Below are 25,203 nucleotides of genomic sequence, written 5' to 3'. Positions count from 1 at the left end.
GGTTCTGACCCGAGGGACCCCCGTCTGGCCCTCTTCCTCTGGATCCCACAGCGGGCTCGGGGCTTAGTGACCCCGCGCTTCCTTCTCCCACCTGTGTCCGTAGCCACCATTCCAGCCCTTGTCCCCTTTATCCGTTCATCACCCCTGGAGCCTCCCGGCCAACGTCCCGACCCACTCCTCTGAGCGGTCTCCCCTCCCCCAGGAGCCCCCAGGTGCCCACTCTCGGCGGCGCCGCCGGGATGTGCTCCACCCCGCCCCCACTCCCCAGGAGCGAGGATCCCCGGCGTTCTCCCCCGAGACTCCCGCGTCCCCTTCCCCGGCATCCCGGCCGGGCCCGCACCGCGGGCCGCCGCGCCGTCCCTCCCCAGGATTCCGCGCTCTTCCCTTCCCAACCGAGCGCCCTCCGCCCGTCTCGGCGCCCCCTTCTCTGACCCACTTGCGCCTCGGCGGCTCCGGCCCCTCCCGGACTCGGGGGCCGGTGTTGGTGGGGTGCCGGCGCCGGGCGTTTGCGCCCGGGGCGGGGCGCCGCGTGCCGGCTGCTGGCTGCGGCGCGTGGGCCGCATTATCAGTATCCGAGAGGGTCCCGGGCGAACCTAGGGACTCAGGGAGCGAGTGAGGGGCAGACAGGACGGGGGCGTTTTCTCCGTCTGCAGATCCGCGCCCCTTCCCGCTACCGGGAGGAAGGCGGGGCTGCAGGGGTCGCCGCGCGCCCGGAGGCGGGGGAGTCCGGGAGTCCCCGGCGCCGGACCCTCAAGTGCAAGACAGCGCGGGCCAGTGGAGGGGGCGGGGGCTCGGGCCGCCTCTTCCACCCGGACCCGCTCCCCGCCTCGCTGCGCCCGGGAGGGAGAAGGGAAACCTGTGAAATGCCTTCGGCTCGCCCGCCTTGAAAACTGAGGTGATATTGTGCGATTCGCCTTATTCTTACTTTTAAGGACTCAGACCCCAAAGGTCCCTCCATTTCTGAGAGGTCGTGGGAGGCTCGAGCCCGTGGCCTGGGCGCCGAGGGAGTGACTCCCGGGCTGGAGAGCGCCCTGCGCACGCCTCGCGGCCTCCTCCGCCCTCCCGGCCCGTTAGTTTGAGGGCGGGTCTCAGCAGCCGGAGTCGCGGGCAGCGGCTCCGCAGGTTGAGGGTGTAGGGTCCGGAGTCTCTCCGTAAGGCGATCGGGATCCATCGGGCAGCCCTCGTCCCCTCGCGGAGCCCGCAGGGCCGGGAGCGTCCCAGGTTGCTGGGGAGATGGGGTCCCGGGCTGTGCTCCCTCTCGGGAGTAGGCGCCAGGGATGGAGGGGGCGGTGAGCCAGACAGGGACGAGAGCGCTCCCAGGAAGATGCTTCCGGCCCTATTTAGCCTCTGAACCCACAAAGGTGGGCCTGGGTCCCCTGGGTTCTGGGATTGTGGAGAGCAGGGTAAGCCAGGCCTTGGGGGGGAGAGGGGGAAGGGAGGAATCCTGCCAGTTCCTCCCTTGTGGACCCTCGGGCCAAACTCCCACGGGCCACTGGCAGTTCCCGGTTGTTGACCACCCCCTCCCCACGCGCACCAATTCAGATTCCGTGCGTGGGTGGCGTGGAAAGAAAGAGGAGTCCAGGTCAGTTAGAGCTGGTTATCTCGCTATGTCTTGTATCAGAACAGAAATCGAACGAATTGTTATGGAAAGGGGATGTTGCGTTCTGGGGCAAGTTTCATTTTGCAGCTGGCTCAAGAAATGTGTGTGTGTTTTAACCGTCCCATTTCTCCTTTTATAAACCACTCATTTTGTAGGTTAAGTTTTTCTTCCTTGAAATATGAAAAGCTCAGAGTATAGGCGAATCGTAGAAATTTGGATTTTCACATGAGAGATATCTTTTACAATTCATCCTCCAAGGGCCCAGAATTTTCTAATTGGCCTTATGTGAGAGCGGAAATTTGTTTCCACGCCCCCCCAACCCCTCAAGACACAAACAAAAAAAAAAAAAAACACGGGATGAAAACAGCAAATAATACAAATAAATAGATATTATATATATAAAATGCCACAAGTTAGGGTATGAAAAAATTAAGGATAGGTGCCTACATTTTTAAAAGATGTCCTTTAGATGTCTGATGTTCTACATTCCGTTTGTCCTGCTAAACATGTTGAAGGTATAACTGTCTTGAACTATACTCTTACATATATGGTGCTGAATTGATTCTGAGCATTAATATTTTGGATAGAAAGGATGTTTTTGGCATAAAGATAGAATACAATTTAGTTAAAGCTATTCTCAGATAATTTGGCTATCTTCAGGTTTTCTCACTACCACCTTCTTAAAATTATTTTAAAAATAAATTGCTTTCTCTGCTATTCATCATACTTATTTTTAATTACAGATTGTTTACTTTTAACCAGTAAACAAAACCATAGATAACACACGGCCATATTAAATTGAATGTTTTAATTCATATTAATTGAAAGTTAAATTGAGTTAACCAAAAACTTGACTTTCATGTTTTCCTACCCCGCTACCTGTGTTTAACAAAATTCAAATAGCGGGCGACAGCTGAGATCCACTCAGTATAGAAGTTTTGTCTCTGTTGAAAACATGTGTAGATATTTGGAACATCCAGATTTTGACAATATTTTTTTTGTTTTCATCTGAATGTTAGTGAAAACAACCTCTTTTTACCTTACTTTCGAGATAAAAGCCTGTGAGCTGTAGACTTTCTAGACTCTTGCAACATAATCAAATACATGTGCAAAGAAGAAGTAATATGAAGAAGTCTCAGTTTTAAAAGTGGTGACAGCAATTTGGCTGTCATATTTAGAGCTATGTGCAAAGTAAATTATAGTGTTGTTGGGTAGATAGCAGACAGGTAAATTTATTTAATACAGGACTTAATTGTTGAGAAGTCTGGTATTCAAATCAATATAATATTTATTGAGCTCATATTTTATGTCCGTGACACTGAGCTCAGCAAGGTAGAGAATCAGAAATGAATTCAGTAGACTGTGTTGTGATACGTTAACTTAAAACAGCACTTCAGAATGATATTGGCAATGTATTGTATTAAGACATGTCATGTATTAGAGTTGTTCATCTGATCTTGTTTTAGGATTATACGAAAGTAGTTAATTCATTTATACTCTGACGTGTAAAAGTGCAAAAACAACTTGTATACTTTAAAATACACCAAGCTGTTTATTAGCGTTATATTTTTAACAAAGTTCTGCAGTTTTGAAATGTTCAGTGCTCCCAGGTGTCAAGGAAATGGAAATAAATATTTTTAACCTTTCTCTCAGGTGTATCTCACTGAAAGCTTAAAATAGTTAAGGCATGCTATTAGAAGATCCCAGGCCCTTTCTGTCCTAGGTAATTGTAGTGATGAAAAAGCAATACGCAAATTCAGCTCATTAGTTAATGGTCAGGTAGAAATAGTGGAGAGAAAAGGTTAGCCCTGTATCCAGTAGCACCCTTGTAAGTTAGGGGTCTGTCAGCATTTCCACCCTGAAGCCTGGTGTTCAGGGTTCATAACTCAGCTGCTTTAAATAGCTTCAAGCTGAAACACTATGCAGAAAATTTAAGTCCAGATGTATATTTTAAAGCTAAAAGTAGTGTAAGACTATTGCACTGTTTTAAGTTAGCAAACGCTGGACTATATATTTACCAGTATCATATGTTTTTCTGGCAATGTTAAAGGAAAAAAAACACAGTTTTAGATATCTGATCTATTGCTCATAGTTAATTCTGCATGTTTAATGATACCTTTCAGTATTTGTCATAAGTAGGGTTTCAAAATGATGGAGCAATTTCTATTTGAAAATAATTTTTCAACATCATTGGCCATTTTTCTCTTCATAACCAAGTATGCAGCTAATAACTATTTGACATAATAAGTTGTAGTTTCCTTACATGTTTAATAATCAGATTTTATGTTTGTGTCTTTTTGAATGTAATTATACCTAAATAAAGAAAAACAGGTTATTAAACCTGTTAAAACTTTGCTAAACCTACTATGAGTTGCCGTGCAAAATATGTAAATCGTAATAGATCTCAAGTTATGTAAAGACAGACACATTTTTGTGTTATGCCTTTAAATGCAATAAAAATTATTTAAAGTTAAAAATTTTAGGATTGAGTATATAAAACTTACTGGTAAGGTAATGGAAACAAGTAATTTTAGATGGAAAATAAATACTCAAAAATTTTAGAAAACTTATATTTGAAAACAGGCACGGTAAAATATCGTTCATTATTTTCTCCCCATTGACATTGCTGTTTGTATCCTTTCAAAATTCCAGAATATTCATTGTTAGATGATCTAAACCAGCTTGATATATGGCTCATACATTTCTGGCTTAAATTGAAATAATTTCCATCAAATTTCTCTTTGACATGTATTTTAAAATTTATGAAATGATATTTTATATTGTATTTACTCTTGTCTCTACAGTTCAACCAGGTTTTTCTAAATTCTAAGTTAGATTCTAAGAAGTAACTGTAATATTTGTGAAACTTTTTGATAGTTATAGTTATCTTTAAATAATTATCATAGAAATAAAACTTTTCCTTTTTGCAATTACTCCCTTACCTCTCTTTGTATTCCAAAGAAAGATTTTATAAGATTCTATCTTGAAAAATAATTATATTTGTTTTGCTGCAAGTGCAATGTGCCCAGTGATATTGGTCTGTAAGAGTAATTGATTAGCAAAGACTAGACTTCTGTACGTGGAAATGTCATAGGCAATTTAAATTTCCATATAATAAGACCACAAAAACAGTTTTAAGGGCCTGAGTTAATTCTCCATTGTTCCTCTTTCAGAGTAACTCACAGATTTAGTCGTAGGGAGTCTCATAAAAATTTTCAATAGCGTTTCTAGAGTTAAATATTCTTTTACTTTATTTTGCACAAGCTCCGTATCATGTGATTTAAATGCTAGTTATAATGAGGTGTGCTAAATAAAGGAACTTCTTTCTCTATTCTAAAATGTCAGGACACAAAATTACTTCCCTCTTCCCCATGAAGTTTCTTGAATTTGTAGATTTTATATGTTAAAAGCACCTAGAAAAGTAACTGTCAAGTTTTCGTCACAAATTATTCTTTGCAGAACAACTTTTTATATTGGGTAGTGTGGAAATGAATTTTAATGCGTGCTAACTCCTAACTAGTTAAAGGGTGATTTTTGACTACTCTCTACCCCTTAAAGTGTTTTCCATTGCTTGGGTTTGGTAGATGAAATGTGTAAAAATTTCTTGATTCTTTTGGTTTTCTTTTAGATAAACACAGTCGAGAATCTCCAAGGGAAACGTTTTAGCTTCAGAGATCTACTTTTTGTTTAAACCCTCAAACATATAATTACACTTCTGATTGATATAAAAGCACATACATTACTTCTTATCCCCCCTTTTTTCCTCAGAAAAACATTAGGCAATCTGCTTTGGTAGAGTGAATAGCAGAAAGAACCAATATATTTAGCCATTAAAATAGAATTCAGCCATAACAGGAAAAGTTGTCACTATATCTTGTTAGTTAGCAATTTTTTTTTTCTGGGCCAAGTTGTAAGCCTCATAGAAGACTCACACATTTTGTGATGACCTATTTGTTTTGTTATTAAATGTAATGCATAAAACATACCAATATTTAATATTTAATTATACTGCTTAAGCAAAGAAAAATGGATTTATGTATTTCACACTTAGGGATCTTTTTTTTTGTATTTTCCCATATTGAATCAATTTTCTTTTTCTTCTAACTAAAAAAAATCCATTATGTTAAAAATATGCAGTAAAATAATAATGTCCCAGAGCTCTTAAAAATCTTTATATTGGGGCAGATTTCTTCACTTTTTTTTAAATGAAATTTAGCCAGCCTGGAGTGAAACCTATCAGCAGTCCTCCTGTATCTCTCAACAACACCTAAAAATATCTCAGGACATGAAATAAAGAATTACATATTCAATTGAACCCTTTAAGGAAGCTTATAAGTAAAAGCCTGTGTTGAGCACACATCTGACTTGGAACAGAAGTTAGCCTGCTCATCTTACAAAAAGTACATGATTATAATTGTACTCTATACTTATAGTATCTTCTACATTTTACAGATTTTAAAAAAATGATTTCCAATTTATATTGGAAAACAGTAGTTTCAGGAGATGAAGTTACTTGAGATCATAGCAGATGTGTAACAGAGGTGGGGGAGAAGTGGGGCCTCTTGATTTTTGGTGCATTAATTCTCTTCTAAACAGTACAAATTTTCTACCTTCATTAGTGCACTTACTGGTTCCGTATTTACTTTGACATAGAAAGCCTCACAGCAGGTGTTAAAACACAATATGCTGAGTGTAAAAAATGTCAAACATTCAGATGAATACTGGCAAGCAGTCAGTTTTTGCAGTATTTCAGTATTTTTCAAATGTGCACATTTTTGGCATTGTGAATTCAAAAAGTTGAAAAGTACATTGCCCCTATCAGGGGTACAGCATTACCTGTGTTCAGCAGCCACTTGAGGCACTAGGTCAAGTATGCAGGAAGGAAGTCATGTTCTCAAGGGATTTACCCTTGACCTGAGAGGCTTCTCAGATTGAATAGAGTAACCGTATATTCCGGGTAAAGGATAGTGGGCATGATTCCCTCTCTTCTGGGATGGAAAAAGTTGTCAGAAAACTAGTTTGGAGCAAGGGCATATTGCCGCTAGCTGAGGATGCTGACTCAACCTTTAACTGGTTCTCTCATGGACTGTTGGCAGTGGGAAGTGGTGCTCTTTGTGGAGCGCTTTCATTTATTTATTTCAAAAGTATTTATCAAACACTTACTCTGTGCCAGGCACTGTTTTGGGAGCCGGGTGTATAGTGGTGAACAAGACAGATGAAGGCCCTTGCCTTGTGTAATTTCTAGTCTAATATAATCTGGACTCCTAAGAGGGAGTCTCATGGCTTTGGGCTAGCATATCAAAAGAAGTAGATGGGTCATTCCTATATGTACTTTGAAATGAGGGTCATTTGAGTCCAGTGGGATGCTCAGGAAGTGGTTTCCGTAATTTAAGGACAGCTTTAAGATTTTAAACTGAATAACAAAGTGCTAAAGAAGGAATGGAACAGCCTAAGAGAACAGTAAGGGTGAAAAAAATATTGACAAGTTTGTTTGTTTGGTTGTTTCCCTGGCTTGAGCAGAGGGTATAGTGGAGGGGTGTTAGGGTAGGGTTCAAGGGTGAGGGAAATGCCCCTGTAAAGTGTAGTGATAATGTCTGTTTCATCACATTGTAAGAAATCTGCTTTAATGAGAGCTACATACAAATTGTATTGGGAGCATGGAATTAAATGCTTTGGTTTGCCTTATGGACATCTTGACAAAAGAGGGAGTAGCAGAAGGATGAGGGTAATATTTGCCAGACAGGCAAGCACACATGGATATTGTCATTGGAGGGTAGTGGGGCTACTGTAGCCAGAGCTGTGGCTTAGTCACCACATGGGCATCTGGAAGCCGAACGAGCAAGAGATGGAACCCATCTGAATATTATAGGATCCTGGAAGTTAGTTGAGAGAAAGGATGTTATCAAGGGGCAAGGCCTTAATTCATGGATTAAGAATAGTGTGTTTTATATATGACAGCAAAGACCCTGCACCGGCTTTCCCTTCCGGGCTCCATGTTAATCAGAGGCACCAATTTGCAAGTTAGTCGACCCTGGAGTGTGATCCTTGCCTTGCAGCAGTGAAAATGTTTATTAGACTCAAAGACTGATTATTCTGGATCCTGACTTGCCCGAGTTAATTGGCTGCAGGTTAATTGTTGAAGATTAAGGAGGCAAGTGTGTCATTCCAGGATGGCAGATGGGACAAGACAGAAGTTTGGCTAAGGGTGTATTTTCTGTCTATACCACTCATTTGTCGGTGGTCATATTCAGCCTCTTATATATCTTTATCCTGTACCTAGACTTTAGGCTTCTTGATGGCTTTGTATATTCCATGGGTCTCACTGCAGAGTGGGCATTCAGTAGTTCTTTGCAGTGTGATTGAAAGCTGAATCTCTAGCTCAAAGTAAGGAGATGAAATGTAGTTCTGGATACCACACTATATTTAGTCTTCCCTATAGTCAGTAACTGTAAGGTTCCCCCTAAATATCTTCTCCCATAGAGCTGACCAGACTTCCTTTTTTTTTTTGGCCTGTGATCTGGATGAGACCACACCTCAGGGTGCTCCAGGCTGCAGACAGGCGGTGCCTTAATATGTACAATGCAATCTGCAGATGGGGCATCAGCTTTCCTTCTGTAGCATAATTCCTATGGACAACTTAACATGGGGATTTAATAAAAATGTACATGCATTCTGTGAAGAATCCAACAACAAATGAAGGAAACTTTTGCCTGCCTTTGGAATGGGTGGACCCTGAAGCACTGGTCTCTTTGAAGTGGCATCCAAACCCATATGCAGATGCCTCATTCCTGTCTGCCATTACTGGACTAGAGCACTAAGTCCTGATAAGATGCATCATTTACCATGAGACTATATTCTCAGTTTTTAAGCTTTTCTGATGTGCCATTATTGTTGCTGTGTTTCCTGTTTTATGTAGGTGGTAGCCCTCGGAGAGGTACCAGATGGGACTGTGGTTACCGTCATGGCGGGTAATGATGAAAATTATTCTGCTGAGCTCCGAAATGCCTCTGCTGTTATGAAAAACCAAGTAGCAAGGTTCAACGATCTGAGATTTGTGGGCCGGAGTGGACGAGGTAGGTCTCTGATTTTTAATATGGATAATGGAATAAACACATTAGGATCCTCTGATGAAATGTAGGCCTGTTTGTATTCAAATCAGTACCTTCTACCGAATAGAATTACTGAAGGTTTTCTTTAAATACGTCCAGATGAGGTTGAGTGTTTTAGTGAGTACTCAGGCCTTTTTCATTTGTTTTATGATATTGAAAATTCAAACAGTGTTTTCAGAAGAACCAGTTCCTAATTTCACTGGGTGTGAGCATATAAGGTGGAGGGGAGAACAGTTGGAAGTTCAAGTTCTGAGTTACAGGAGCCAAGTAACTGAGTACATTCAGTGGCAAAGGGCAAAGAAAAGGGAATGCATTGGATCAATTTCCTGGTAATATCAATTTTGCTCTAAGTTGTAGCAAGGACAGCAGCATAATGCTCTTCACTTATCACATATGTTGCCTCTATAGGATTTAATTTACTTCTATAAGAACCTATTTAAAAATCATGGTTTTTTACAGAAGGCTTTTCATTCGAATAAGTGAATAAGGTGTTACTTATGTTAGTATGACTATGTAGATGAATGATCAGGACTCTAAATATTTGTACATTATTTAAGAGTTTCCACCATGCACACCCCCACTGAAATATTAGGAATCCATCAAAAGATCATAAAACAGAAAATAATCCCTTTTAGGGTTTTTATAGCTGTTTTATAAATGGGGTTAATGTTCTTAAAAAAGTCTCAAAGAAAACCAATATTTGGCTTTTATTTACAGATTCTATAGAGATACTTTTAATCATCATTCATTAGAAGTATTATGTTCATTTATTTATTGATTGAATCTAATATTTCCATGTTAAGTATTTCGATGAGAAGAGAGAAAATAGACCACTTTAGGACTGGGGTGAAATAAATTATAAAGACCTATGGGGTGACTTCAACCCAGGTTTGAATTAGGAAATAAGAAGCATCAATTTTTAAACCATGTCCAATAATTGCCCTTTAGTTTGGATCAGATGTCAAATTATTACCATTGTAAAAACTTGATAAGGGAAGTTCAGGCAAGGCTGTTTCCGATGAGTAGTTTTAGTGTACTTTCTAGGAACAGGGCCAAGAAGTTGTACTTTTTAACTTAAAAAAAAATGATGCATGCTAATGAGATACTGTTACTGAAAGGTTTGAAATAAAATGAGGCTCAGAGCCTCTGGTAGAATCAAAACTCAAGGGGTTATCTCAGCATCAGGTTTAGTTCACTTTCATTAAAAGAAAAAAAAAAAGACGCATTCTGTCTCACTGTTGACTGATTAGGTGTGAAGTGTGTATGTGTGTGTATTCATTTTTTTTTTTTTTCTCAGTTACTGGTGCAGGTCCACAGTACAATGAAAATTTCTTTTTTCTAGTAAGAATCAAGAAAAATTTGAACATGATGATTTACCTGTATGCTCTGAGTTGCATCTCTTTCTATGTAATATTACTTTGTTTTGAACTAGAGTAATGAATTTTAGTATTTAAAAGACTGGGCGCTATACTTCATTTTACTTTACAGATAAAAACTAGTGTTTTCATTTATCTTGCTTTTGTATTATATAGATGCTCTATAACTTTTCTCTGATCAATTTGAGTAGAAACTATGGCAAAGTGATAGTGTACTTTGTAAACCCTCAACATATTTATTTAAGAAACTTCAAAGAGAAACAAAGGGTGTGCACTGTTTTACTATATTGGCTTTCTGAGTTTTGGCTGGTTTCCCAAATAGCAATTTTTATATTTAAAAAAAAAAGACAGACTTAACTGCTTGCAGACTTTTCACGCATGGAAGATGAAGAAAGCTTCTTTTGATGAAGTGTAATTATGTCCAAACAGAGCTGACCCCCTCCCCCTATATTTCTTATGATCTTAACTGAAGAAAGTAGGATTTTTCCTTTGAAGCAGCCGGGACTTGGTGGAGGATCTGAAATGCTACAGTTTGCTGCCAGAGGCAGGATGGAGAAATTGGTCCAGACTTGTCTTCGAGACTTAGATTGGGGGTGGGGGGAGTGGGTGGAGAGAGAAAGAAAAATTGATTTATCGCTAATAATAGATTTTTATATCATGACATTAACATTATATGAAAGGAAACAGTAATATCAAGCTGAAATGAAGAGGAAAAAAGGACAGAGAATACTGACAAGAGATACCACTCTTTGAAAAAAAAAATGGGTCAGTTCTTCAGTGGCAGGAAACCCTTTAACCTGCCCGTGTACCTGACCTGCTTTCTAACAGACTTTTTCCAGCTTCCTCTTTGATTTTCACACTTCTACATTTCTCTCAGGTTTTTAAGTGTGGGTCAACATGCTGCTACCATTGTATTTTTTCCCCAGCTATTTAAATTTTCTATTTCAGTAGCATTAAAAAATAAAAAAACACCAAGTTCCTCAAATGGTACAATTTTTTTCACTGGTAGAAATATAAACTCTCAGAAATTGCAAAGCAGTTTTTGATTTATAAGGGAGTCACATCACTATTTACTCTGGCATTATGGGTTATCCAGTGACCACAACTTTTATGAAGTACTTTGGAATAAAAGTAGAGCATCGGTGAAACTTGCATTAAGTGAGGAGTGGCTTATATTTTTAAATTGTCTTTTCCTTTTTTCTCCTTTATATTTTAAACGAAGTATTTAAAGTGACTTTGGTCCTTAAGTTTTCTTGGTGTGTTTCCTCACTTTTGACATCAAGCATGTTGCTTTTAATTTACAAGCACTTCTAAGCACCTGCAGTGTACAGAGCATGGTACATTGTCAATTTAGGATACAATCCCTGCTTATAATCTTAACTTTCCTGACAATTTCTGACAGCCCCTCGGGCTAGGTTGGAATTGTCTTTCAATGACAGTTCCTATGTGTATCTCAGAAAATATATGACTTGAGGACACATTGCAGAACTAGTTCCTAGATGAAGCCAAGGATGCTACAATTAGTTGTCTAATGAGCGCTAGCTCCTTAAGAGCCTGCATTTTTATCACTTATTATGGAAGGTAATAAACAATGGGATTTGGAAATTTTTTTTAAATTTAAGGAAGTCATGAATATGCATATAAACATTTGACTTAGGAAATGTATCACTGTTTATAGGGGGAAGAACAAATTACCTAATTGGGTGGAAGTTTCTTGAACATTACGTTCATATTCCTTCTGAAGGGGCAATGAGAAGTGGAAGGAACCTCCTTGGTTTTTGTTTTAGTTGTTAAAGTACATCTTGATCCTTAGGATTTGATTTTAGAAGACCGCCGTCGGACTCAAATACTTGTTTCCTTTCCCCCAAACCCACCTCTTTTTAAAAGAGGTCTTTATAGAAAACTGGTTCTGTTTTGAACATTTAGATGCTTTATCTTGGAGGGTGAATTTTATATTTGGCTTTTGTTCCTACCTAAGGTGTTCCTCTGAATTTGGGAGAAGCATCGATGCCTTTTAATATCCTAACTGCGTTGTAAAAGTCTCAAACAGCAACACTGTTAGAACCAGTTTATATAAACTCATGGGCAGTGTCTCTAGCAGGTTATTTAGAGTCATTAAGGACAATTGAGATGTGTACATCCTTGACTTATGAAGATTTGTGCCACAGATGACAACTGTCTTCCAAGCACTGCCCTCAAAGCCACTGATAGAAGTGCGATCCTGACTCACAGACCATTGATCCAACCCAGAATGGATCTTTTTATGGTTTAATGCAAATTAACTTTCAATCTAGGGGTTCAGCCCATTCACTCCTCCAGAACTTCCCATTGTTTTAAGGTCCTGATCTGGATCCAGTGGCTTCCTATTCAACTTTCTAATCTCCATTTCTGTAGACTTTCAGTTTTCTGTGACTAGTTTAGACTCCTGGCTGCCTTATTCTTCTGGTTAGTCTTAATGTTTATAATAAATCCTCTGTTCCCCAACCAGACAATTAAATTACTTAAATCCATGTAACATTCAATATATAATGGATGAAATACGATATATCAGTGACACTTTAAGAATAGATGATTTCATCATTCTGGCTGACATACTACATTAGTAGATTTATATTTGCTTCTTGGTCTGATAGAGCTGTTTGGGACACATGTAGCAATAAATTACCTATTAATTTCTAAAAATGTTCTCTGACAAAGTTAAAAGGAAGAGCATTAATTTTAGGGTCTGGAAGACCTGGGTTCAGGTCCTGATTTTTTCCACTTATTAGTTGTGTGGTTAAATTACCAATACTCTCTGGGCTTCGGTTTCCTCATTTGTGAAATGGGGGTGATAAACTTGACTGGGTAGTATTAAATGAGATAATGTGTATGAAGTGACTGGCACTTAATAGGTTTCTAATCAATATTCATTTTCCCTGTACCCCCTCCCCCTGCATCTCTCTCTTTCCTATTTTTTTTTCTTGGCCAAAGTATAGCCAAAGAGACTTAAAACTATATATACAGAGTAACAAATGATATGTGTCTTAAACATATTTTAGGAACTTACGTGGTCTGGGTTGAAAAGAAAACCCATTCACTAGACTTGACAGCCAAAGACCTGTTCTACATTAAGCCTTGGATATAACCTGTTCCATATTAAGCTTTGAAAAGATTGCATTAAACTTTGCATTGCTACATATTGTTTAAGATTTGTGTTTTGATTTCATACCCTCTGCTTTCAGTAAAGGGAAAAACAGTCTCTGACCAAAAAACAAAGCAAAACGAAATGAGCTTCTTAAAGATCTGTCCCAGGAGCAGGCTAAATGAATGCTCTGGCCTGAGATTGCTGAATGTTTTATTGAGTCACTGCTTCACGCCCACCTCTTCCTGTCTTGTAACAGTTTGCAGTTTTGACTATCTGACATGACTAACCGTTGCAAATCTAACTGATTACAACTGTCAGTGAGTCTGGGTAACAGAGTCTGGTATCTTCTTCTGGAGAATGCAAACATCCAAATCTGCTCCTAAACTACCCCCCCGCGCCCCCTCCCCCGCCGCCTTCCCCCCAACCTCTGTTCATCACCTTTAGCTCATTAATTTGAAACATCAGATGTAATATTTCAATGAAGTACACCCTGCTCTAAAAGCAAGTATTCGTATTTACATTGGGAGATGTCATGTACATTTAGCCAAAAATAAGTCACTGTCAGGGAGTCATTTCAAGATTGCTGCTGAGCGAGGATGTATGTTAGGGAAGGGGTGGGCAGGGAGGAAAAAAACTTTGTTCCAGTAATGATGAAATCATCATACCACAGGCACATTAAGGCCAGGACGGGAGACACTGGCTCCTGTTAAAATGATTCCCATAAGAACCTTCCTCTTTCATCTTCTCACTGTAGTGCAGTTAAGCAAATGAAATGCTAAAGCCATGTGAAGTCAATAGCATAATCAACAGTGATTTACTATTGTTCTCTCACGGGGTCATGACCTAATCCTAAATAAAGACTTCTAAAATTTTCTGCTTGGATGTGTTCCTGATGTTGGACAAAACTGAAGGGAAAGAGAACCCTCTTCAAGAGGTCCAGTTTTTGTTTTCATTAGGGCTCTTGCTACTGAGCAATTCTTTTTTGGAATTGGAGCCTCCTTGCACAGGACTGCCATGAAGATGATGATCTTAGCACTCAGTGAGCTTGGCAACTCCCTAAGGTGGCCATCAGGGGGTTTCTCATTAGAATAAGGAGTCCTGACCCTTGTTGTTTTGTTCCCTCTTCAGTGATGCTTAAATGCAGTTTGGACATCTGTACTGCTATTTTTATCATCAGTACTGTCTTTTTATATTCACTGTGGATTTTCCCCTTTTCTATCTGCAGGCAAGAGTTTCACCTTGACCATAACTGTCTTCACAAATCCTCCTCAAGTCGCCACCTACCACAGAGCTATTAAAGTTACAGTGGATGGACCCCGGGAGCCCAGAAGTAAGTTCTTGCCTTCCTACTGGAAATAGGAATAGAGTTTACAGAGACCCTGTGAGGAATTTATCCCAAACAAGTTAGTGCTATTTTCACATAGTTTCTTTGCCAAGTTTGCTATCTGCATATATTTTTATGAGGGACCATTAGGAGAACTTCACAGTTAGTAGAAAATCAAATTACACTTTTCACCTTTGCCGCAAAATTGCTAAGCCCTACATAACTTTGTGACTTTCCGTCGCTGTAATTTTTTACTAAAAATTCTGTTCATCCACTGGGCACAATAGACAAGGCAGAACAGACCTATGAGAGCTGAGGAAGAAAACAATAAGTTGAAAAATTCTGAGCTTAGTCAAAAAGCATTTGCGTGTGTTTCCCATGGTCTAAGAATGAGTTTTAACTTTTTAACTCGCACACTCAGTTCCCTTTATAAAGAGCACACTGCTTAATTACAAAGAATTTATTTGCAAAGGCTAACTTGCTTGATTGTTACAACACTGTTGTTTGGTCTTGTTCTAGTAATGGCCATAGATAGTTTCTTTAACAGAGTCAAGCCATGTTTAAATCCACCTTGATTTATTTGTCTCCTGAGACATCTAGAAGGTTGAACCAGCATCATTTTAAGGCAGTGCGCACAATCCATTTGGGCTAATATCATTTTCCTCCTAAACCTAAATTAAAACAGGTTTGCCTTCCCTGCCCCGCCCCCATGACTAATTTGAACATACTCACCAGAGCAATATTTAAATATATTTAAGGATTAAAGATTATTTGATATATACAACATTAAAAATTCTATGCCAATGGAAACATCATACAGAACTCTGCCTTTGATGAGTGAATTCATTGGAGGCCTAGCCATTGTGTTTGGAGAATTTAATTTGGTTTGTGGTGGAGGGACAGCTGGCAGAAATATTTGTCATATAACAATACACCTACCTAGACAGTGAGAGTGGCATAGCTCTTCTTCCCCTAAAACTGAGAGCAAAGGGCTGGTGAAGTTTTGCCTCTACCCCTGGCAGCCTGTCCTTGAGCGGTGGGAACACGTGTTGCCTTCCGCTCCTCTGGCCGCTGTTTCATCTCACGAAGGCTGACTGCTTGCCTGAACTAGGGAGGTTTCCTGTCTCAAAAGCCACTCTTTGAGGTTTTTCTTTTCTCCGCCTTTCATGTGTATGGCGTTCTTCTAGATTTTCCAACGTTGGGAGTGCTGGACCTGTCTGCTCAGTTTGAGAATGTCCTATTTGGCTGTGGCCACACACACATCTCTGGTCACCCCAAGTCTCTGGTTGTCAGGGCTAGTGGTCATGCAGTGCAGGTGAATCGATCAGCGCAGGGCCATCTGGCCTGGTTTGGGGTTTTGTCTGACTTTTCTGGACTGCCATCCATCTGGGACGATGCCTGAGGATGGAAGACATCTTCTAGCATTTAATCTAATTAGCCCCTGCGTTCCTGAAAAGGCAGGGACATCCCTCTTAGTAATGCATAAAGCAGGATGGTAGTCTTTTAACATTTAACACGACTAATACTTGTCTTGTAAAGATGTTTCCTGCTGATCTCAGCTGCTTTTCTCAGTTCTTGGAAAAACCATCATTGTGTGTGTGTATGTGTGTGTGTGTGTGTGTGTGTGTGTGTCCAGATGTTCACGGGTTGGTGCTCAGAGTTGATGGTTGGGAGAGGAAGCGGGGAAAGGTGGGTGCTGCGTCATTCTGAAAGTGGTGACAAAAGGGAGGAGGTACAGTAGCTTTGGGAAAGTCACTTCTCTTTCAAGCGAGGGTAGTATTACCTCATTCCCAAGAGGCTGTTGGAAGAATTAATAGTTGCTAGGTTCACTGCCCTGTGAAGGCAGAGAAGTGCTCTGAAAGCAATGAGGGTTAGGGGTAGAGGGGGCAGCTGGTACTTGTGTGACCTGAGTTCAGGCTTTGGGTGCTGCTGAGGGGAAAGCAGATACAGAAGTCGAGTGGCAGACCACCACCCTAGATCAGCCTGAGTAACATTGCTCATGATCCAAAAATATCTGTGGAAATGTGATGTCATTTGTCTGACATCACGAGGTGACTGGTCCAACTCAGTGTCTGGATGTAACGAAGGGTCTGGTATCAGTAACATTTTAATCCTACAACCTGGGCTCTCTGTACTGGATTATTTCCTTCCGCCCTGCTCTTGGCCATCTGGGCACTGAATGTTTGTAAGTATAGCTCTCATCTCAATATGGTTCCTTAATTTTGAGACTCCCAGGTGTGGAAAATGCCCAGGATTTTCAACTTCCTTCAACTGTGAGTATGATAGGATTTTGACTGATTTTCATGTATGTGATGGTAAATGGAGAATCCTCTAGAACATGGGTTGGCAAACTTTTTTTGTAAAGTGCCAGATAGTAAATGATTTCAACCCTTTGGGCCATACTATCTCTGTCACAGGTACTCAGCTCTGCCAACGTAACGCAAAAGCAGACTTCGGGCTTCCCTGGTGGCACAGTGGTTGAGAGTCCGCCTGCCGATGCAGGGGACACGGGTTCGTGCCCCGGTCCGGGAAGATCCCACATGCGGCAGAGTGGCTGGGCCCGTGAGCCATGGCCGCTGAGCCTGCGAGTCCGGAGCCTGTGCTCCGCAACGGGAGAGGCCACAACAGCGAGAGGCCCGTGTACCGCCAAAAAAAAAAAAAAAAAAAAAAGCAGCCTTCACCAATACATAAATGGATGGTTATGGCTGTGTTTCAATAAAACTTTATTTACAAAAACAGGTGGTGGGTGAGATTTGACACACGAGTTGTGGTTTGCCAATCACCGCTCTAGACTTCAAAGTGGCTTATTTTTTCGACCGTTAACAGAGAAGGACTTCAGAAAAAGGCTTTCCTGAGGGGAGAAAAAAAGGCAATGAATGCAATTGTTTTAGCATCTTCTCCCACAAAATTGTAATTCTTTAAGTAGTGGTTGTCATCGAAAGAATGTACACCTGTTTATTGTTGCAGTGATTTGAAGGGGTTGAGTGTTTCGTGCTCTTGATTTCTGTTAATGGAATTTCAGTCCTTCTTTGGAAGACCATAGTGTATATCGAACAGGCTACTTCTGGTAGATGAGCTGTTTGAACAAGGACAAGTTCTGCGTTAACTGGTTGAGTCTTTACTCAGCAATAACATAGTGATTAAGGGTGTGGGCTTTTGTGTCAGGCTGTCTGGACTGAAAGCCGAGCTCCGCTGTTTACCAGTTGTGTGGTGGTAGGCAAGTTACCTAAGTTCTCTTTGCTTCAGTTTCCTCTGTTAAAGTGAGAATAATAATAATAGTTAGTGAGAAGAAGCATACTAGTGTCTTTCTCGTCAGTTGCTGCAAAGATGTTCAGTGATGTCACGTATGTCAAATGCACAGCACAGTGACTATCGTGTAGTAAGTGCTCATTAAGCATGAGCTCTTATTACATCAATTTCAGTGTCAGAAGTTTGCTGTAGTTTTGCTTAGAGTACACTTCCAGGAAATAGATACCATCTAGATTCTGTTCTCTAGGGTAATATTTTTTTTTCTTGCAGATGGCTTTCCTAATTTCTGCTCATCAGTAAATAACACTAATAAGTGCTATAAATTGTGCTTGAGCAGGTATTCATGCTGCCTGAGGACAGCTGTACAGAACCGATGATAAACAATTTATTTGCAGCAAAGTCCAGGAGAGGATGCTCTGGTACTAGTACCCCTCCTTAGAGGCCCTGCTTATCAGCGCATCTGCCAAGACTTGCTTTTCACTCAAAAGTCAGGAAGGTTTCATCCTTCTATGTTTTCTGTCTCTGGCAGCTGAACTGGTGCCGTCACATCACAAACAACTCCTTTTCTTAATATACACATCTGGCGTTGGCAGTTGGACTCACTTCATAAGAGCACATGATCATCACTCATTACAAGATTAAAAAGTACCCCATGGCATCATTGATGTTTTTTAACTTTGATCTTTTGCCGTTGTGATTCATCTCAGTTATAAAACTTCCCTTTCAAGGAACATAGCCGATGACTTATTAGAACCTTCATCTTAAGGAGCGTAAACACGAGAAGGTGCACATCTTTACAAAATGCCATTTATTTTCTTTGCCAGCTTATCATTTTAAGACATGACATCATACTTAAGATCCCAAATTTGTAAGTCTTGTGTTTAGGCAAGGCGTTTTGACCTCCTGTTGGCAAGTTAGCTCTGAAGAGGTACTGCCGTATGTTCGCCAGCAGAAGTCAGTGGAGCAGCAGCAACAGTAATGCGTTTGGATACCGCTTTTAAACATCAGTTTCTATTAGGATCCTTTGTTCCCTGTATGCACTTGGTTCCAGCTGCAGTCTGATTGAAAGAATGTCTCCAGGAAGGTGAAATCTTGCTCAGCAGTGTCATGTTCTATTGCAGTGGTTCTGAGTTAGGGAAGAGGACTGATGGGAAGGGTATTATTGTCTGTGCAGAGGATGGAAAAAGTAAATCGCCTTTTACACTGTCAGAAGCCTTTCCATTCTCTTGCTTCTTTGTCAGTTATCTATTGCTAAACAACAAACCATCCCCAAACATAATGGCTCTTACTTTTTTTTTTTTGTCTGCACCATGCCGCTTGTGGGGTCTTAGTTCCCTGACCAGGGATTGAACCTGGGCCCTCGGGAATGAAAGCATGGAGTCCTAACCACTGGACCGCCAGGGAAGTCCCCATAATGGCTTAAAACAGCAACCAGTTTATTATTTCTCACGACTCTATGGGTTGACTGGGGTTCCTCTGGATGGGTTTTCTGTGGTCTTGCTTGGCGTCTTTCTTGTGTCTGCAGTAACACGGTGGCTAGTGCTAGAACATGCATGATGGCCTCATTGCTATGTCTGATGCCTTGGTGGGATGGCTGGAAGGTTGGGCTCGGTGGAATAAGGGGACAGCTGGGCCTTTCTGTCTCTCCTGTAGTCCCAGAGCCTCCCCCTCTCCATGCGGCTTCTCTAGCAGAGTCTAACTTCCTATATGGCAGCTCAGGTCTCCCTCAGGTGCAAAAGTGTGAGCTTTCAGGTCTTTGTAAGGCTTCTTAAGGCTCAGAACTACCATGGAGTTACTTCCTCCACATTCTGTTGGTTAAAGCAAGATACAGGTGCAGCCTAACCTCAAGGGGTGGGGCGTAACCCCACAAGGATATTAATGATAAGGCAGTGGTTCACTGGACTACCAATATCACCAACTTCCATCAGTGATTAGATGGGAAATGTCATTGTTGCAACAGGAGAAATAATTTTTTGAGGTACCATCTCCTGAAAAGATCTCTTGACTTTTTAATCTGGGGGACATTTAAATTTCTACAAGGTGACTCCAAGTTTCGGTGATAGTGGCTTCACTCTGAATTGGACCAATTTGGTAATTACCAGATGAATTAAGGGTGGGTGTTACCTCGTGGTGCTTGGCATTAACAGGTCAGTAGCAAGCCAAGCCAGATCAATACTCTTATTTGAGAAGAACATTAGATCTTTGAACATAAAGAGGTTATTAGCCTTGCTTGGCAACATGGCAAGTCTTGTAGCCAAAGTATCTTATGACTCTTCAAATGAGCAAGCCTGGAGGCTTTGTATTCTACATCACCCAGCACTGAAAAGTCTCACTTGCCAGCACACCTGCAAACCTGATACCTAACACACATGGATGGGTTTCTAATAGCTTTTGTGTGTTGTGCCCCAGGGAAGTAAATCATAGTTAATAGTTTCTCTCAGGGAGAGACCAGAGCCATCACCTGTGTCCTTACTGCTGGGACACTCCCGGTCACTGCTGGCCAGCTACCTGTCCTAACCTGGTGGGCGAAGGGGAAGCCCTGCCTTTTCTTTCCCACCCTCCGGCTCCTTTCCTGTAGGCTTGGAGCGCATGGCTGCAGCAGTGCTCTGCTAGGCTCCGTCTGTGACTTCAGTAAGCCTGGTGCTTAGGTGAGTGAGAGCTTCTCTGGACGTGCAGGGTACATGTGTGTTTCTAGAGCTGCCTCAGCACCCTGCTTCACCCAGCTTGTCAGGCTTGTGTCCTGCAGCCAAACTGTTTTCTTTTCCCCGCTTGTTCCTTCTCACCTGTGTCCAGTTCGTCAGCACATTTTTAATTCTTTAGAGAACGTTTTATTTTTCCATATTCTTGGGCACTTCCCGTTGCAGACATTTTACCTTATAAACTGAAGGTAACAGATGTAATCAAAACAGAGTGTTCTGGGCACAGAATCGTCTCATTTTTCTCCTGTGCTGTTCCACCCCGTTCTGAGACTGGGTCACCTCCGGTCCCGTGAAGGGTGGCGAGAATGGCGAGCTTGGCATTTCCTCTGCCTGATTGCAGATGGTGTCAGCGGCAGCTGGCTTTTATCCTCCACTGCTCTTCATCCTAGTTGGGTGAAGGAATAGGCTTTTGATGATGGCTGGCCCATGACCTTTCCTTATTTATCCATGGTGGATGCTAATATAAAGCTTGGTCACCTGTGAAAGAAAATGGGGGGCATGTATAAAGTGTGTTGGATGGAGGGACAGCAGAATTGTTTTAAAGCTATTTGATACATCTGGACACAGTTCTTGCATTCACATTTTTGCTGTCTGTGAAGACAATTTGAGATACCCTTGCTATTGCTAAGCCTCGTAACATATTCCTGAGGCCTCAGACCTGAATTTTAGTCTTTGGTGGAAAGTATTAGTAGAAAAGCCTTTAACTCTTTTTTAATGGGGAAACAATTTTTTTTAATGAAAGATTCTTTTTTTTTTTTTTTTTTTTTTTTTTTTGCAGTACGCGGGCCTCTCACAGTTGTAGCCTCTCCCGTTGTGGAGCACAGGCTCCAGACATGCAGGCTCAGCGGCCATGGCTCATGGGCCCAGCCGCTCTGCGGCATGTGGGATCTTCCCGGATTGGGGCACAAACCCGTGTCCCCTGCATCGGCAGGCGGACTCTCAACCACTGTGCCACCAGGGAAGCCCCTAATGAAAGATTCTTTAAATTCTATAGTGCTTTACAGTTTTCAAAAGTTTCACACACATGATTTCAAATAATCCCATAATAACTCTTTTCTTTTTCCCCTACCCCTCTTCCCTCTTCCCACCGGTAACCATTAGTTTGTCTTGTATATCTGTGAGTATGCTTCTTTTTTGTTTTATTCACTAGTTTCTTGTATTTTTTAGATTCCACATATAAGTGATATCATACAGTATTTGTCTTTCTCTGTCTGACTTATTTCACTTTGCCTAATGCCCTCCAAGTTCATCCATGTTGCTGCAAAAAAGCACTTGACTTATTGACTTGCAGACTTCCAGTGGTTCTTCCCTGTCTCTGAAGTGCCCAAGGAATGGACGTGATGGGTACATGTCATGTTTGATATTTACAAGTCAGCAAACACAAGCAGCAGTTTGATGGTCATAAATATTCATCCTTTAGTCACTAGTATACAAAACATCGTTGAACATTTTTTTAAAAATAAATTTATTTATTTATTTATTTATTTTTGGCTGTGTTGGATCTTTGTTGCTGCATGCGGGCTTTCTCTGGTTGTATCGAGCCAGGGCTACTCTTCACTGGGGTGCGTGGGCTTCTCGCTGCTGTGGCTTCTCTTGTTGTGGAGCATGGGCTCTAGGTGCACGGGCTTCAGTAGTTGTGGCATGCGGGTTCAGTAGTTGTGGCTCGCGGGCTCCAGAGCACAGGCTCAGTAGTTGTGGCACACAGGCTTAGTTGCTCTGCGGCCTGTGGGATCTTCCTAGACCAGGGCTCCAACCTGTGTTCTCTGCATTGGCAGGTGGATTCTTAACCACTGCACCACCAGGGAAGTCTTGTTGAACATCTTTGACTTAAGAGAATAATCACAGTTTTAAAAAACTGTTCCCTTTCCCCCTTTCCTTAAGGAGGATGGTGAGGGAGAGTCAGAAGCGCTGGTGGAGGTTAAGTCTGGTGGTTGGTGGAATGTACTCTTGAGAAGAGCATTTTAAAATCTCTTTCAGTACTATTTTTTTCTGTTGACTGACTGTCAGGGGCTGGGAAGATGGCCAAGAAGGAAATGACACATCGAGAGGCATTTTGGGTTGTGCAACATTCTGTGGAACTGATGCAAGGCTATATGGCCTGTTTACACATTCCTTTGCTCGCAGACGGCATGGCAGTAATTGAATTCAGCAGCACATGGCATGCTGCAGCAAGGAGCCGGGCCTTCACATCCTTTCATGGCAAATTGTCGCAGCCGTTAAAACACGCTCGTGTCCCTCCTTTGCACTCTCCCCTGGCTTCCCAGTTCCAAATGTGCTTTCTCAGTGTATCGGACGTGTGTTCACAAGGAGTGTGGCTTTCCCAGTAAGAACACCTTGTCCACAGACACAGTTCCAGTTGATATATTTACTTGTAACTAAATATAGCGTGGCAGGTTTTCAAGCGATATATGCTCTCAAAACACACACAGACTGGATCCAAGTGTGTCACCGGTTTATATCTCACTGTAAGTCAGAAATCATTCATTCTTAAAACAGTGTTAGGGACTTGAGAGAGAGGACAAAATTTTTTGGCTTTATTTATTTTATAAAAGATAAATTTTCCTTCCCAAGAGAAAGAATTCCCAATAGATCACTGAACTACTTTACTTCTATTTTGATTGTACTCTAGCGTTTGCTTCAGGAAGGGATGGACCAGAGGAGAATAGGAAATACTTAAAAATAACAGAGAAAAAAGATTTGGTATGTTGCTCTTCATATTCACACTTGTCCCTACCTCGCATGTTATAGCACACCTTTATGATGTCAACTAAAGCCTATCTTTGGTCTTCCCATGAAATCTTGGAAGTTTTTATTTAGGCAGGCATGGAAAATAATTGCTCATGTTTTTCGAGAAACTCTTGGAAATTAAGGGAGTTCATAAAAAAGCACATAAATTGAAAATATTTATTCAAGGTCATATGCGGGAGTCTGTATTTGGGATGTGGTACTTATGTAGCAAAGGAAGGGCTCCCCATTCCCCTCCAGATTTCTCTGCTGCTATGCACTGGCAGTGAGACTCTTTGCTAGCAGACAAAAGAACTTCATTAAAATTCAGGATTACGGCTTATATCCAGACACCTCTGAGAAAGGTAACTCAGACTTAAATTCGTATTAAGATAAAAAACAAGTCATCTTGAATCCTTTATTGGCAGCGGTCTTGGGGAGATAAAGGGAGAGTAATCAGCCAAGTCCTGGGTACTAGAAGTAAACAGAGAGTCAGGTGGGCAGGCAGGGCCTTGGCCAGCCTTGAAGGCAGTCATTGCCAAGTTCAAGTGTTGCAATTTTGCTGCAGGTCAGCTGTTGCAGTGTGGATTCCTGATGCTTTTCAGGTCTGGTGTATTACTAAGAGTGCAGGATTTTATAATTTCAAGCTGTGAGTTTGGGTTTTTATATTTCCATATTTCCCCCTTTTGCAAACATTTCCCTTTAATAAGAGTATTTCTCATCTAGTTTTGTTCTAGGTATGTGCCAGCTTTTCTCCTCTCCTGGTTTGCAAATTATCATTCAAGTTCTTTCTTTTCTTTTAGTAATTATCATTACTATTCTAAAGTGTATATCTGTCTTAATAAAACTCATCATAATCTCTGTCTACCTCTTGGATAATAGAAGAACCTTAGCATACTTTTAACTGCAGTCACTCTCTCTCTCTCTCTCTTTTTTTTGGAGTTAGAGAGATCTTGTTCTATTTTTCTCCCTTTTTTTTTTTTTTTTTTTTGCGGTATGCGGGCCTCTCACTGTTGTGGCCTCCCCCGTTGCGGAGCACAGGCTCCGGACGCGCAGGCTCCGGACGCGCAGGCTCAGCGGCCATGGCTCACGGGCCCAGCCGCTCCGCGGCATATGGGATCCTCCCAGACCGGGGCACGAACCCGTATGCCCTGCATCGGCAGGTGGACTCTCAACCACTTGCGCCACCAGGGAGGCCCTATTTTTCTCCCTTTTTAATTGAAGTATAGTTGATTTACAGTGTTTCTGGTGTACAGCAAAGTGATTCAGTTATGTATATATATATTCTTTTTCAGATTCTTTTCCATTAAAGGTTACTGCAAGATATTGAGTATAGTTCCCTGTGCTCTACAGTGGGTCCTTGTTGTGTAATCTGTTTTATATATAGTGGTGTGTATAAGTTAATCCCAAACTCCTAATTTATCCCCCCCTTTCCCCTTTTGTAACTGTAAGTTTGACTCTGTCTCTCCTGATGTCGCTGTCTGATTCTTTTTCCCTGTGGCCACGCGGCGTGGCATGCGGGATCCTAGTTCTCCAACCAAAGATCGAACCTGTGCCCCCTGCAGTGGAAGCGTGGAGTCTTAACCACTGGACCACCAGGGAAGTCCCTGTCTGATATTTTTATCTTTGTTTTATCCTCCCCGAATTAGTCATCATCAGTATTTAAATTGTTTATTTCATATTTACCTGTATGTTTATCGATTTATTCGCTCACCATTCCTTCTTGCACCTCAGTTCTTCCTTCTGGATTCAGTTTTCTTGATGTAGGTCCTTTGGTAGCTCCTTCAGCGAGAACCTGTTTGTCATAAACTCCGTTTTTTTTCCCTGAAAACGTGAGCAGTTGTGGCTGCTGGCTGCCAGCATGACATGGTGTGAGAGGCACCCTATGGGGAGTCTGGTAGCCACACTCCTAGCCGTTCTCTAGGCTGAGACTTTCAGGCCATTATGATCAGGTTAGTGGAGTAGTAGTTAAGGGAATGGAATCCAGGACAGGTATAC

At 41.5% G+C, this 25,203-nt stretch overlaps 1 protein-coding gene across 6 annotated transcripts in view; it reads left to right on the top strand.

Moving 5' to 3' along the window:
- RUNX2 (RUNX family transcription factor 2) overlaps nt 1-25,203 on the top strand; it is a 358,942-nt gene that overhangs the window by 89,653 nt on the left and 244,086 nt on the right. For all 6 annotated transcript variants that reach the window (XM_060110997.1, XM_060110996.1, XM_060110994.1 and 3 more), the window contains 2 exons: nt 8,517-8,673; nt 14,435-14,539. In XM_060110997.1, coding sequence (XP_059966980.1) covers nt 8,517-8,673; nt 14,435-14,539 — 262 coding nt within the window. The remainder of the gene's footprint in view (nt 1-8,516; nt 8,674-14,434; nt 14,540-25,203) is intronic.

The sequence above is a fragment of the Mesoplodon densirostris genome, chromosome 10 (genome assembly GCF_025265405.1).
Source record: "Mesoplodon densirostris isolate mMesDen1 chromosome 10, mMesDen1 primary haplotype, whole genome shotgun sequence".
Taxonomy (NCBI): Eukaryota; Metazoa; Chordata; class Mammalia; order Artiodactyla; family Ziphiidae; genus Mesoplodon; species Mesoplodon densirostris.
The sequence above is the reverse complement of the archived record's forward strand: the minus strand, read 5'-3'. Positions and strand labels throughout refer to the sequence as shown.